This window comes from Bos mutus, chromosome 10 (genome assembly GCF_027580195.1).
Source record: "Bos mutus isolate GX-2022 chromosome 10, NWIPB_WYAK_1.1, whole genome shotgun sequence".
In the NCBI taxonomy this organism is placed as follows: domain Eukaryota; kingdom Metazoa; phylum Chordata; class Mammalia; order Artiodactyla; family Bovidae; genus Bos; species Bos mutus.
The window spans coordinates 35877791-35891606 of record NC_091626.1 but is presented as its reverse complement, the minus strand read 5'-3'; the positions used below and the strand labels follow the sequence as shown (position 1 = coordinate 35891606).

Below are 13816 nucleotides of genomic sequence, written 5' to 3'. Positions count from 1 at the left end.
GGAAACTGGAAAAGTGGGATTGAATCACATAGCTGAAGGGCTTGAATTCCCATTGAGGGGTTTTAATTGGTTAGCTTCCAAGCAGCTACAAAATATGTTTGAAATAACATACATTTTAATCAACTATACTCCAATATAAAAAATCATTTTGCTACTAAAAAAACTGAAGTATATCAGTAAATCTTGTCAAATGTTTTTAAAATGTTTGGTTAAAAAATTATGAAATATAATCATTCTATAATACTCTGACCCTATACTGTACTCTGAGACATTACAAACTTCAATTGGTTTAACTACATAGAAAACTTTTAAACAAATGAATGACGAGAATATTAAAAAAACTCTAGAAATAATACTTGAAGTTAATTTGATGACTTTAGTTTTGTAATAGAATTGTATGGTTGGTCCCAATCTACTTTATTACCTAGCTTCCTTTTCATTTCAGTGTGGGAGGCATACATCAAAATGTCATTAATTTTAAAATGAGCACCAAAGTGTACCAAGGCTGACTCTTCTACACACTCAGTAATGCAGTTCTATCCATAGTTTTAAGCCAATCACTGGTGGACCCAACTGTGATATAACCAGACTTTGGCTGATGGAAGTGTTTTAAAGATGGGGTTATACTGCTGCTGCTGCTGCTAAGTCACTTCAGTCGTGTCCGACTCTGTGGGACCCCATAGACGGCAGCCCACGAGGCTCCCCCATCCCTGGGATTCTCCAGGCCAGAACACTGGAGTGGGTTGCCATTTCCTTCTCCAATGTATGAAAGTGAAAAGTGAAAGTGAAGACGCTCAGTCATGTCCTACTCTTAGTGACCCCATGGACTGCAGCCTACCAGGCTCCTCCATCCATGGGATTTTCCAGGCAAGAGTACTGGACTTATACTGAGCCCTTTCAATAAGGCTTGGGAATGGAAAGGTCCTTGAACCTTTCAATTAACTTCACTAAACCTTAGAGGGTATCAGATTCAGATTTGGGACACCCAAATGAGTAAGACACATTTCTTGGCTTGAAGGAGGATGCAGCACAATTAAGTGAACTGGGTAATTTTGTGTAAAGGTCAACAGAGATTATTTTCCCAAAATGACTCTTCTTATCCTTATCCTTGCCAGCCTATGAAATGTGTGTGGATTTTTTGTTCTTTCTTTTCCTTACTCTTCTCTGCTTTCCCAGGGATAAACAACTTTTCAACATAATGTATGTATAAATATAAAGTTTATTTAGCATAGTGTTTAGAAAAATAAGTTCACATCATTTCAGAAAACAAATAAAACACTTAATTGTCCAGGCATAAACCCCTATTACAGTACAACATACATACTTTAGATCTTTGGTTGGGTAATTAAGCACAGAAATGTTCTGGGACGCGCTCCGTGTGCCATCACCTGACAGTGCAGTAGAGACTCCGTTACCCACCCCACGATATACATTCGGTAAAGATTTTCTCTTTGCGTAAGGCACAGTAAAACCATATTGAGTATATAACTGGTTGTCTCTAAACATACAGTACATGCAACAAAAGAATAAAAATTTTTGAGAACCCTGAAAGCCAAAAGTCACATGCTATATAATTTTGATTAATAAAATGTAAGGTGGTAATAAGAAATTAACATGAAATGTATCAATTAGATACAAAATAACTGTTACGCTCTATTATCTAAGTTCTAGGAAGACTTTTAAAACATCTTCTGTAAAATGTAGTTCTTTTCCCCACAGCCTTCCTGAATTATTTATATTTTTATGATGAGATGATCTGTCAAAAACATTTTAAACAATGAAGAACTTCTGGTTATATACTAACGCACACTTGTCTAACATGTAGTCGAGCAGGCTGCAACGCCTACCCGATAATCTAGCTTTGAACATGCAAGACGCAAGGGCATATACAGGGAGATTGAAGGTCTGTGTGCAATTTAACTATGAATTTTATCTATGGCTATAACATCTACTTGCCTTTCATAACACAAGAAAGGCAATGAAACGTGTACGATTCAGTCTTTTCATTACTATGGATACACGTGAGCTACAAAGCAGTACAACACAGGTGGCTCTTGCTTGACTGAGGGACAAACGCATGTTCTCTTTATTAAACAATAGATTGTCCTTTATTGGATGTAACTAAGAGCTAAACGCCATATTCTGACTGATAAGAGTGCATAGAGAGGCTCACATTGAAAATCCCGCAGCCAGCAGCAGGGGTTGGGGTTTGAAGGAGAGTTGTTTACCCCTATTCTGATTCCTCTTTGGTGATCATTAGAGGGTCATTTGCAGCATCTTTAAGCATTGGTTTATGTAGGAGAGAAATTCTGCCAAGGGTTCTGAGTCTGGCCCTTAGCAATGCAAAAAATATTTGCAATTCTGTGCAGGAAGATCATGGGGTTTATCTTATTTCATTCACATATATATGGGCTTCATACAAACTGGCCCTTATTTTACTGAAAGAACAGAAAAGAACAGTAAGTTCTTTATAATGTGCATTGATTCTTACCTGGTATATTGTGTAGCTACCTGGAGTAATTGTAGGGGTATAATTACATAATGTTAGAGTATGAATAGGTTTCCTAGGTAAGTCTTAAGTTTTGTGCTATCTTTTTTCTTTCTTAAGGTAGAAAATAGGAAGAACTGTGAATAAAAGAGAGGCTTATTATATTTTTGGAAGACAATATAAAACTTTTCTAGTTATATATGTATAACATATATAACTTTTTAAACTTTCCCATCTTTCTTACTGGATGGGTATTTTAAAATTAACAAACTCTTGATATCTGCAGCAATCAAGTGGAAAACATCATTTTTATGTAAACTACACTATAGAACCATGTAATTAATCTCAGTAACATGATCAGCACACACCCAAAGAAACAAACAAGCTGTATAAGTAGTGGTGGAGTGGAAGAGAACTCTAAAATGCCTGACATTGTAAAACAAAACAAAAAACATGTAATTTCAGCAGTTTAGGAACATTCACTAATTCCATTAAAAAATGAGATCTAAGTTCGTTATCAAAATGATGGAGGAGAAAAAATATGATGGGGGAGGAATTCTTCAAAGGGCTCTTCATGTATGCCTGCAAGTTCCATTTGCAATAACAACAAAAGTGAAATCCTCTATGGCCCTTACTCAACATGCTGGACTGACGAGCATGCAGAGATCTAGAGTGGACCCTTTGTTCCGATCTTAAAGAAAGCAAGATGTGATGACATCTTCATGTTCTACAACTTTCGGTCATCTCTGAAGAGATAATTTCCTCACTTTTCTTGCTTTACAGAGACCAGAGACTTTACTCACTACACAAATGTATTTGTATTATTACATCTTCTCTTCAGAGTCTTGATAACAACTGTATAACCACAGCTCACAGCATTATCAAACAAGCTGCTTACAGAAACCCCCAAAAGATTTAAAGAAGATGCGATAACATAGTGCAAACAACAGTCATACGTCATAATGCAACAACCGATTCAAAATAGAACCAAGTTTCAACAAGACATAATTCTGCTCATTAGAAGATACAAACTCTTTCCTTACTTTAAAATGGTTGTTTTCATAGCCTCCAGAATTGGTTTTGTTGGTAGTCTGTAATTGTTACTTTTAATGAAACGTTATCAACAATAATTAGTTGTTCAACCATTTGCATCATAAAACATTAAGTGAAACTTAAGTTCTTCAGATTTAAAGCAATTCTGTGAAAGTAACCCTGTTGGATAGTAGAAAAAAGTCATCAGTGCTTCTGTTGACACTTCTGTACCTTAATAAGAATAAAAAGGCCACAAGGTAAAAAGGCACGTAGAATTCTATAGAAAATATATTTAAATGAATAAGAGAGTTGCTAAATAAAGAACAAGAATGTGAAAAAAAGTACCAAAATTCCAATAATGGGAGTTAGATTTCCTGTTTCAGTGTTATTAATATTGACCTTAATAGACTTCTGATAAAAATCATTACTTTTAAAATCCTACAAAAAGTAAAACTTTGTTGGAAATAACTGTTCACTTCCTGTTCAAACAATAAAAATAAATTAAACAGTACCAAAACATTTTTTTCAGTTCATAGTGTCTGAAGTATGAGAAACATATACAGCATAAATAAAATTCACTGTAATTACCCAAATCCTTGCTTATAGGACTAATATATTTACACTCATACTGAAGCTTGTTTCAGTTTTCTTAGTGGAGTTGTGAACTTTCTCAGCCAACTAAACTATTAGCAGTCACATTTGGAATTGTATAGAGACAAAGCAAGACTTTCACAAAAATGCTGAAAAACAGAATTCATATATTCAAAAATATATCCTTCGAATTGTATGAAGTACCACTTATGCTTTTTAACCTTACCAATGCCCATGGAGTAAAAGTAAACAAAAAGAACTGTATTGTTTCTAATGTTCTGTAGTGATATTTAATTTTCTACCTTAAGTGTATACATTTTTAATTTAAAAAACTACCAAGTTCCATTTGACCTTAGAATTAAGTCAACCAAACGATACACTTTGACTTCTTGATACATTTCATCTCTCATGTCTGTCTCCATCTATTGAAAAGAGAACCAAAAGGCTATAGTAATGCAGTTCTACTCCTGCATATTTAACTGTGATCTTCAGCATATTTAACTGTGATCTTCATGCAGATCAATCCAAGGTCTCTTGAATGCATTTACTTGCAAAACTAATGTTTCCCTTCAAATGGGAAAATGCTTTATGTCCTCAAGTCTTCATGAAAAGATTTGCCTGCTGATGCCAGGGGGAAAAAAAAGGAAATTAAGTTTACAAGTCTTGCATATCTTCATCCAATTGGACAGTCTGGAGCTTGGCAAGCTCTTTCTTGTCTGTTTCCAGGTCTTCACAGACAGTCTCCACCATGCTGTCTAGGACATACTTGGATTTGGAGTCCAGCATCATTAAGTTGCTTGTTGTCTTGCTCTCAGAATTTGTTAAGAAATTTTCTTTTATGTTAGCTACTGATTGCATAACTAAATGATGTTCTCTGACAAAATCCTGGTGTACTGTTGGGGAGGGGTGACCCACCTGGTCTTCACCCGTGGGAACTATTTCCCCAAGGGCAGCCTGGGTCATGGGTACTGATAGTAGATCTTGACCAGAAATAAGGGAGCAGTTCTGAAGAGTTGCATAGTTAGTGTTGTTGACTGACGTCACAGTAGATTTGCTTGCCACAGGTGCAGACATTGGCTGGCTATCAGCAATGTCAGGGTTTAGCTCAGTGGGATTTAGTAGGGTTGGGGAAGTCAGGGAGAAGTTGTGAGTTGGGGATACATTAACTAATGAGGAGGACAGTGGGTGGAGGCCACTTCCGGAGATACTTTCAGAAGATAGGTTTGCATTTACTTGTGCATTCTGATTGACAGGCATCAACTGAGAAAACACCAGGCTCCTCTCCACGCCCTCCTGTTTAACAGATCCTATAGTCTGGCCTGAATTAGGAACAGTGTATACCACTGCACTGGGAGCAAGAGAGCTCAAGAAAACCTTTCCTTGTTGGACTGTGGCAGACTCACTTGTAAATGTGCTCCCATCTGAAGTGCTTGAATTTACTGAAATATTACCTAAAAAAAAAAAAAAAAAGTACAGCTTATCATTGATGGAACTGATAAGGAAAGAAAAAAGTTACTTTTTTACGCACATGATTTTTCTTGAGCACTTACAACTACAGATTTCCAGGCTCTGCTCCTGAGAGTCTGACTCAGTAAGTCCCAGAGCAGGTATATTTTTAACTCCTTGAGTAATTCTGGTGACGAAGCAGGAGCAAGAACTACTGGCTTAGAAATCAAATGTGAAAAAAAATCTTTTCCAAGTTCTAATTTCAGTTTTCTGGCTCAGTATTGCTAAGACTTGTTATCTCTCAGTTAGTTAAATAGTTATTGCTAGCTCTGCCAGTTAGAACTAGAAAACAAATGCAAAAGAGAATGCCTTTGTTCATGACAAGCTCAGTAACTGACATAAAATATAAATGGAAATGTAAAAAATACCACAAAAATGAGTTACCCTGGGGCTTAAAGTTAACCATATAAACCTGTACAGACAAGTTGCAATCTTTCACCAAACTAACCATAAAGTAATGTCAACAAAACATTCAATAGATTTTTCTTTCTTTTTGTTGTACTAGTTCTGAATTTTCAGTATTGTAGTGATAGAATTAATGATAATAATGAAATGTGCTTTTAAAAATACAGATCCAACAGCATTAGAACTAAAGCTAATGCTTTTAAAAAGGGTTTCTATCTTTTGAGACTCTCATTATAACGTTCTGCAGAGACCAGAAGTAGAAAAAGAAATATAAGCAGAAAGCTGAGATGTTCAAATCAGCTAATTTAAGACAATGCAGATGAAGACAACCTGCCCCCCACCCCCCTTTACAAACTCCCACCATCAGATAATACCCTTTTCCTCTGAGCCTTCACCTAGGTATGGGGGAAAATGGCAATTATCTTGCCATTTAAGGAAAGGTGGGCCTAGGGGAGTTTTGTGACAGAATAATTCAAATGGGAAGTTTACCTTGATCTTGAATTAGATGTGCAGTAGATACTCTTCATTATTTTGAGAAAATACTCCAATGTTAAAGTAAATATTATTTTGAGAAAACAGTTCAAAGTTAAAGGTAATTCACCTAAAACATTTCCCTCCTTAAATTACTAGAATAATTGTGATTATGTTGCCACCTATATTGATAAATGTCATAAATATATGTATGTCTTCCTAACATTTTTAAGCACCCTAAATGCAAAGGCATGTCTTTAAACAAACAAAAAATGAAAACTTTATTTGAACTTAAGAAAAACATTTCTATGCATGTTTCAGCTCTTTTCTAACATAAATCTTTGTTTTAGGTCAAACAAACGAAAAAGGCTTTAAAATTCTTGTTGGCTACTAAATTGCAGTAAAAGACATCTGAAATAGATGTTTACTTTGTCGCGTGTTTGTGAAATTATTTGCCAGTGTATATGTGAACAAAGTTATTTGTTATTTTTGGATAGGGCCATATATAACATAAGAGATGAGACATTTTCTCAAACTGCTATTGCATATAAGTAAAATAATGTTTCTCAAAGTTTTTATATTATGAAATACATACGTGAAGGGTAAAAGCCGATATGATCTAAAGCTTGATATTTAAGTACAGTTGCAATTGAATTAGAAATTGAATAATTTCAAAATCAATTTAAAAAACCCAGCTGTGAAATGATCTACAAAGTATAATTTTATAGTGATATTAAAAAAAGGGCTTATCTTCTTAGATTATAAAGTGAGTAAAATGTAGAAATTCTGCTTTTCTATGTAAATTTCAACTACAGAAAGATAATCTACCTTGTCTAGCCATTTGTAAGAAAGGCATGGTATCTATGAGAAAGACTGACTCCCCAAATACTTTACTGAGAACTGCAATACACAATTACTCTAAGAGAATGTTGCTTCCTGGACCCATCTGGTTAAACTTATGTCTTCAATTCACCCAGACAAGTCTAAGGATTGACAGTTCTGTCATTTGATCTTAGCTATTTTAACTGAAAATGCTGTTCTTATTCATACTGAATGTCCCATTGTAAGAATTAACTATTAGTCTGTAATAATTTTCCATGGCAGCACTTCTTTAGATTATGTATGAGAAGTATTCCTGCCTTTCTCTTCCCCAATGTATACACCATGCTTTTCTGCTCAAATCTGTTGTCTTTAAAATGTTATCTACTATTTGGAAATTTCCTAAAGAGAGAAAAAGGGTTAGATCCATATTAAAGTATTATACAACTAAGCACTTTGGCTTTCTCTGTGGCTTGACTATTTCTGCCCTGTGTTGGATAGTGACTTAGCGTAATCTTTTCTATAGCCTGGAACAATGAAGAAATAAATAGCATGCTGAAGGACTGTTGTGTGTTACTATACTGCCATTTTACCCAAAGAGAAACAAATGTGCAGAATGGAATTCACTGCACAACAATATTTCCATCAGTACCTCGAACAAACTGAAGTAGACCATAGTTGTAGAAAAAAAGAGATTGAATAAATTGATTTTTTTTTAATAAAAACATTTTACAGGAAGCTGATCTTTAAGGCAAAGTTTCTTATTTTTGTTTCGGTAAAAATTTGGACTTTCAGATTTGCTTCCACAAAGGCAAAATATGCACTAACACCTCCTACTTCTGAAGTCAGGGGGCTCTTCAACCTCCATTCCAACCATTCCTGTTTCTATAGAAAAACAGTAACACAAAGCTCTCCAGATTTGCTTAAAGTCGCTGAAGAACTGGCGTATCAGGCTCAGGTCCTCCAAATTTCATCTCAGTGCTTTCTTTAGGAGATGTCTTGGTAAAGCCAGAAACATAAAATAAGGCTTACAGTTGCCTTCATAAAGAAACCCACACATTTAAGAGGCTAGTATACATGCAGAACAAACAATCATATATTCCTCTGTTTTTCCTTTAGGTCTGTTAATCTTACTTATAGGAGGAACATGAATCGAACACAAATGATCCAGTCTTTTTAGCTTGCTCTTCTAAAACACCTTTTGCTCAGATAAATGATGCTTAGGTGAAGTGTACACATTCTTACCAACTGCTTGGCTCATTTTGTGTTCTTAGCAATATTATTAATTTTTAATCTTAAAATATCAAGCAATGGGTTACTGTGTAAGTACTAATTGACTTAGCATATTTCTATAATTGTAGAACTGGCAGGACTCACTGTGAACTGTATTTTTCCATTCAGTTGTTGGGAAAATAAAAGCCCACCCCCAGGATGCCAGGGAACCAAGCAAGCTGGATATTACATGGATGTTGTGAAGGAGGAGAAACAAATTAAGACTATTCTGCAGCCGTAGCAGCCGTAGCAGCCGTAGCAGCCAGTAAGGTACCCGAAGACTAATAGCAATCTATAGCTCTCACCAAATGCGTCATTTACAGCAGCTGGCTAAAACATTCACTGATGCATTATGGTACCAAATAAGACTTTTACCTTGTGAAGCTGCCACTGAAACAGGAGGCAGCTGCAGTGGAGAGAATCCAATGCTCCCATTAAGGAACTGGCTGTTTGCTCCAGAATTGGGGATCTGGACGATGCCATACTGGTTAATTTGCACTGGTGTGGTAAAAGTCACCACAGAGCCTCCATCCTGGGAAGCCACTGTTTGAATACCTTCTCTTTTCACCTCGGCACTGGGTATCAGCCCTGGGAACGACACGGGAGCACTGGGGCTATAGGAGGTGGTGGCTGCTGAGTTAGCTGAAGAGCTCTGGAGAACTTTGAATTCCTTCACGTCCTGGGAGGTAGACCCCAGTATGTCAGTCATGGATATACCATTGCTCATAATGTTTGATGCCATTTTTGGTGGGTTCAAAGATACTGTCTGTGTATTTCCCACACTTAATCCATTAAGGATAACTCCATTGGGTCCCTGAATGAAAGAATTACCATTAAGGAAGACAGGTGAAGTACTTGCAGGTACCAAACTTCCGTTCAATAAAACTCCAGAGGAGCTTAACGATATTTTAGCATTTCCAATTTGTTGCATATATACTGGCTCCAGGTGACTGGAAAGGCTGAGGTTGGTGACACCATCGGATGAACCGGAGAGTTGATGAGGAGACAAGTCTTCATGACCCTTGCTGGATTCATCTTCAGTGCTAGGATTGCCATCTGACTCACTGTACAGAGGAGGAAATCAAGACGTTCAGAAAGTCAGGGGCATGACAAGGTACATAGCGCCAACTGTTTGTAAAACCAGCCTCGAACCCCATTAAAAGCTGTGTCTAAGGAAAGCACAGCAGAAAATCTTTTAGTCTTGTTTTAGCTATGAGGGATTTCAGCAGATTTTGACCAGGGTATCTAGGAAGAGGAATTCTCCTATCTCAGTCACCTTTACTAATAATAAATTCAGAGAACGCCCAGAGATCTGAAAGATGTAAATTCAGCTAACAGGATTTACAGAATTGTATACTTTTTTTTTTTGGGTAGCCCTGAAATTATTTCTTACTGTTAAAAATGCTTCTACCTATACCATAGGAAAAAACTCATCAAAAGGGTGGTCAATCATCTTGCTTTAGGAACTCTTTCCCTTCCCTTCAAACCAATTCAGATTAGGGTGGTTTTGGAGGTAAATGAAACTGTCAAAGGAGCAGGAGATGGGAAATACTGGCTTTTGTTTGCCAGTTAGTTAACGAGAGATCATATTCTCACCTGCTCCCAAACTTCTACTCCACCAGATTGACAACTGTTTCATTCAACAAAGTGGCTGTTTCAGAACTGTTATGTGCAGTCGCCTTTGAATCCAAAGGATGCCATAAGGGCCTATTTAACGAACACCAGCCAGTGCCCTGGGGAGGTGGGAGGGAAAGGATGTGGGTCACTCAGTGGCCTTGTACCTATCAGACCCCTTCCCCAGTACCCTCAGTTCTTCTGCTCCGTTGCAGACCAGACTGTGTTCCTCACCTCTCCGATTTGGGGGGAAATACCAAATCCAGGGAATGGTAGTGGTGGGGGTTTCCCATTTGGTCTGATGCTGGGGGGGTGGGGGTTGGGGACGGGGGGCGTAGAACAGCGGCCGTTTGGAGCGCGGCGGGACTTGGCCCAGTAGAAGATCCGACATCCCTGCAGTGCCCAGCAGTCGGTTCGCTTTCATGCCTTGGGGAGGGGATTACTCGGGCTTTGGGCTGCGGGGCCAGGAGCGCAGAAAGCGCTTTGATTTACGAGCTGAGGCTGAGCCGCCGTCGCCGTCTGCGAGGGTGACTCACCGGGGGTGCGGGTGGGAGGTAGATCCGGAGAGGGGCCTCAACCAGGCAACTGGGCCGGGGGCGGGGGTGTGGAGTAGGGAGAGAAGCAGGCTGAGCGTGGCGGAGGAGACCCGGGGAACGCGCCGGGGAGTGGAGGCTGCAGGGCAGCTGGACTGCGCGCCGCTCCCACCCCCTAGACCTGGCCTGCAGATTCCGTAGGCGATGGGATCCGCTGCCTCAAGCAGGAGCGGGGGCAGGTGGCGTGGAGTTACCAAGGGGCCTCCTCCGGGTCGCCCCGCAAGTCTGCGGAGGGGTGCACGTAGGTCGGGGTGCACGCCGGTCGCGGGGCGCGTTTTGTTTTGGTTACCGCCAGGCCGGGCTCGGACACCGAGCCTTCCTCCCTGCCTGGGGCGAGGAATGCCGGAGCCGTGGCTCGTAGCTCCCGGCCCCGCGGGAGCGCAGGGCAGGAGCGGCCCACAGCGGGCTCTGGAATGCGCCGGGCGATCACCTTCTCCCGGCCGGGCCGGGCTCCCCGGCTCCCAGATTCCGCCCTACAGCAGAGCCTACGAGCTGCTTTTTGGATTCTTTCTCTCCTGTCCCCGCGGGGTTGGCTTTACACTTCGTCCAACAATACAACACAGAGACTCTCAGACTAGGTGTCTGACTCAGGAGGACGTACCAAACAGGCGGAAAACCCGGTATTTTCTACCAGTTGGGAAAAAATAAATACCTGGCAGTCAAAAAGTTCAAACCCGCCAGGGTGGGCGCTCAGAGAGGTGCGGAGTGGATAGCGCCCCCACTTCTTTCCTGCCTCCCGCCCGGTGCCAGCCTGCCTCTACCCCCCATCACCACGCCAGGAAGGAGACACGCAGTTGTCCGGGGCCAAGGAAGCAGTCCCGCAGCCCCACCACCCCCGAGGCGCTGAAATCCGATCCGAAGGAGTTCAGAATCAGGTTTCAAAACACCGCAGAGCCGAGCCGCACCAACACCCCACAGTTGCCGCGGCCGCGAAGGGAACCAGCGAGGGCAGGGTGAATGATTAACTCTGTCACATAAAACCTCGACACCCCCAGACCCGCTTCTGCGCCGCCAGCCCTCCCCCCCCCACCCCCGCCCCGTTCTCCTTCCAGAACGGCCACGGCCACCTCCAACGCGGGCCCCAGCCGGCCGAACCCTGGGGGTCCGGGGAGCGCGCGCGCGCGCTGGGCTGGCGTGACCCCTCTGAGGCGCAGACCGGGCCCGGCGGTGGCAACCTCCGTGGGCCTCGGGCGGACAGGAGAACTACCGTTCCGGCGCCTACACACGCTCCTTCGCCCGGACAGAACCGGAGAGAGAGTGGCAACTTCAAAGCCGGCGGGATGGGGGTGGGAAGCCGGGCAGTAGTGGCCAGCCGAGGTGGGGGCGGGGACTGAGACCTAGGCGGGCGACCAGAAACTTCTGGGGGGAGGTGGGGGAGGGTAAGGAGAGAGGTTCCCCCGCCCCTCGCCCCCCCACCCCCCGCCCCGCGCCCCGGGCCGGGGAGAGAGGTGGGGGGCGGGGAGAGGTGGGCAGCCGGACCAGGCTGGTGGGGAAGGTAAGCGCCATGTTTGCGAGCACTTGGAGGAAAAGAAAGCTGGGAAGGGGGTGGGGGAGAGGAAGGGGGAGGAGGAGGAAGTTGGCGCTCACCTTTTGGACTGGGTCTCGGAGGGGTTCCGATCGCGCTGCCGGCGGTTCTTGAACCAGTTGCTGACCTGGGTGAGGGAGAGGCCGGTGATCTTGGCCAGGTGCCGCTTCTCGGCCGGCGAAGGGTAGCGATTCTGCTTGTAGAGCTCCTTGAGCGCGTTGCGCGACTTCTCCTTGAAACAATACACCGTCTCCTCGCCGTCCCAGATGGTGCGGGGCAGGGGGAATTTCCTGCGTAGCCGGTACTTGTCCACCGCGCCCAGCGGCCGGCCGCGGGCTCGCTCGGCCTCGGTGTAGCGCGCCTTGTACCAGAGCTGCTGCAGCAGCGGGTGGTTAGCCGACTCGAAGCTGTGGCTCTCGAGGATGCTGTAGAGCTCGGGGTAGATGCCCTGGTGGAAGGCCACCAGCGCTCGCGCCTTCAGCAGGCTCTCGTTGCCACGTAGCAGGTCGCTCTGGGGCAGGGACCACAGGAACCGGGCCAGGCGGTCCAGGTTGCCCCCCTGCTGCAGCGCCTCGCACACGCAGGCGACATGGTCTGGCGAGAAGGCCAGTGGGGTCTGCGCGGCGGCGGCCGCGGCGTGGTGGTGCCTGCCCAGAAGTTCCGAGTGGAGTTGTACCTGATCCACCGCCGCCCCGGCCGCCGCCGCCACTGCAGCCACTGCCCCTTCCTCTCCGCTCACCCTGGCGGCGGCAGCCGCGGCGTCCCCCGGCTCCAGGGGGAAAGGGGCTGGAGCCGGGGGGCTCAGCCCCGCCGCCGCCGCCGCGCCCCCCGCCACTTCTCGGGGCGCCTCCTGCCCCTCCGAGGCGCTTTCCATCCCATTCTCCTGCTTGATGTCCGCCGCACTTGCAATCTGCCCGGTGGGGGAGGAAGAGGACATTTTTTTGTTGTTGTTTATTTTCCTCCCTCCCTCACTCCCTCGCACTCTTTTCCTCTTTCTTTTCCCCTCTCTTACTCCTCCTTCTTCGTCTCCCTCCCCCCTCCCCCCCTCCGGAAAGCCCACTCCCTCCCTCCTGGTTTCGGCTGGATCTGGCCGATCAGGTTTCCCCCCGGCCACGCAGTCACCATTAAGATAGCTGCTAGAGCAAAGTAGTGTAAAAGGATAGCTGCTTTCTGCTGTTCCCCCAACGTGACTCCTCCGGTTGCTGCATACTATATGGCACTGGCGGCCGGGCCGGCTCGGCCGCGCCACCTCATTGGCTATTTCGCATTCAGAGGGAGGAGGAGACACAGTTTCTATCCCTGTCTATCACCCGCCTCCCACTCCACCCCTTGCAGTTCCCTCTCCCTTGACCCCCAGGCACCTATACCTGAAGGAAAACACCGACATTCTTTTCAGGCCCTGCTTCTGGGCGGGAACGTGCCTAACGTGGCCTGAAAACTGGACAGAAGACTCTTTGAAAGAGAGTCCCTACGATTCCAATGGGAATACTAATCGTGTGA

The 13816-nt window shown here is 43.8% G+C and overlaps 1 protein-coding gene across 2 annotated transcripts; it reads right to left on the bottom strand.

Annotated features, from left to right (window-relative positions):
* Positions 1-1201: 1201 nt before the first annotated feature.
* Positions 1202-13523, bottom strand: SIX4 (SIX homeobox 4). Of its 2 annotated transcripts, XM_070377756.1 has the most exons (4): positions 13439-13523; positions 12379-13226; positions 8960-9648; positions 1202-5562 (listed from the first exon to the last, which is right to left on the bottom strand). In XM_070377756.1, the coding sequence occupies exons 1-4, from the start codon at positions 13439-13441 to the stop codon at positions 4766-4768; spliced, it is 2337 nt and encodes a 778-aa protein (XP_070233857.1). In that variant the 5' UTR covers positions 13442-13523; the 3' UTR covers positions 1202-4765. The 2 variants fall into 2 exon arrangements, with proteins under 2 accessions (XP_070233857.1, XP_070233856.1); XM_070377755.1 differs by lacking the exon at positions 13439-13523 and having other exon boundaries at positions 12379-13335.
* Between the last annotated feature and the right edge of the window lie 293 nt (positions 13524-13816).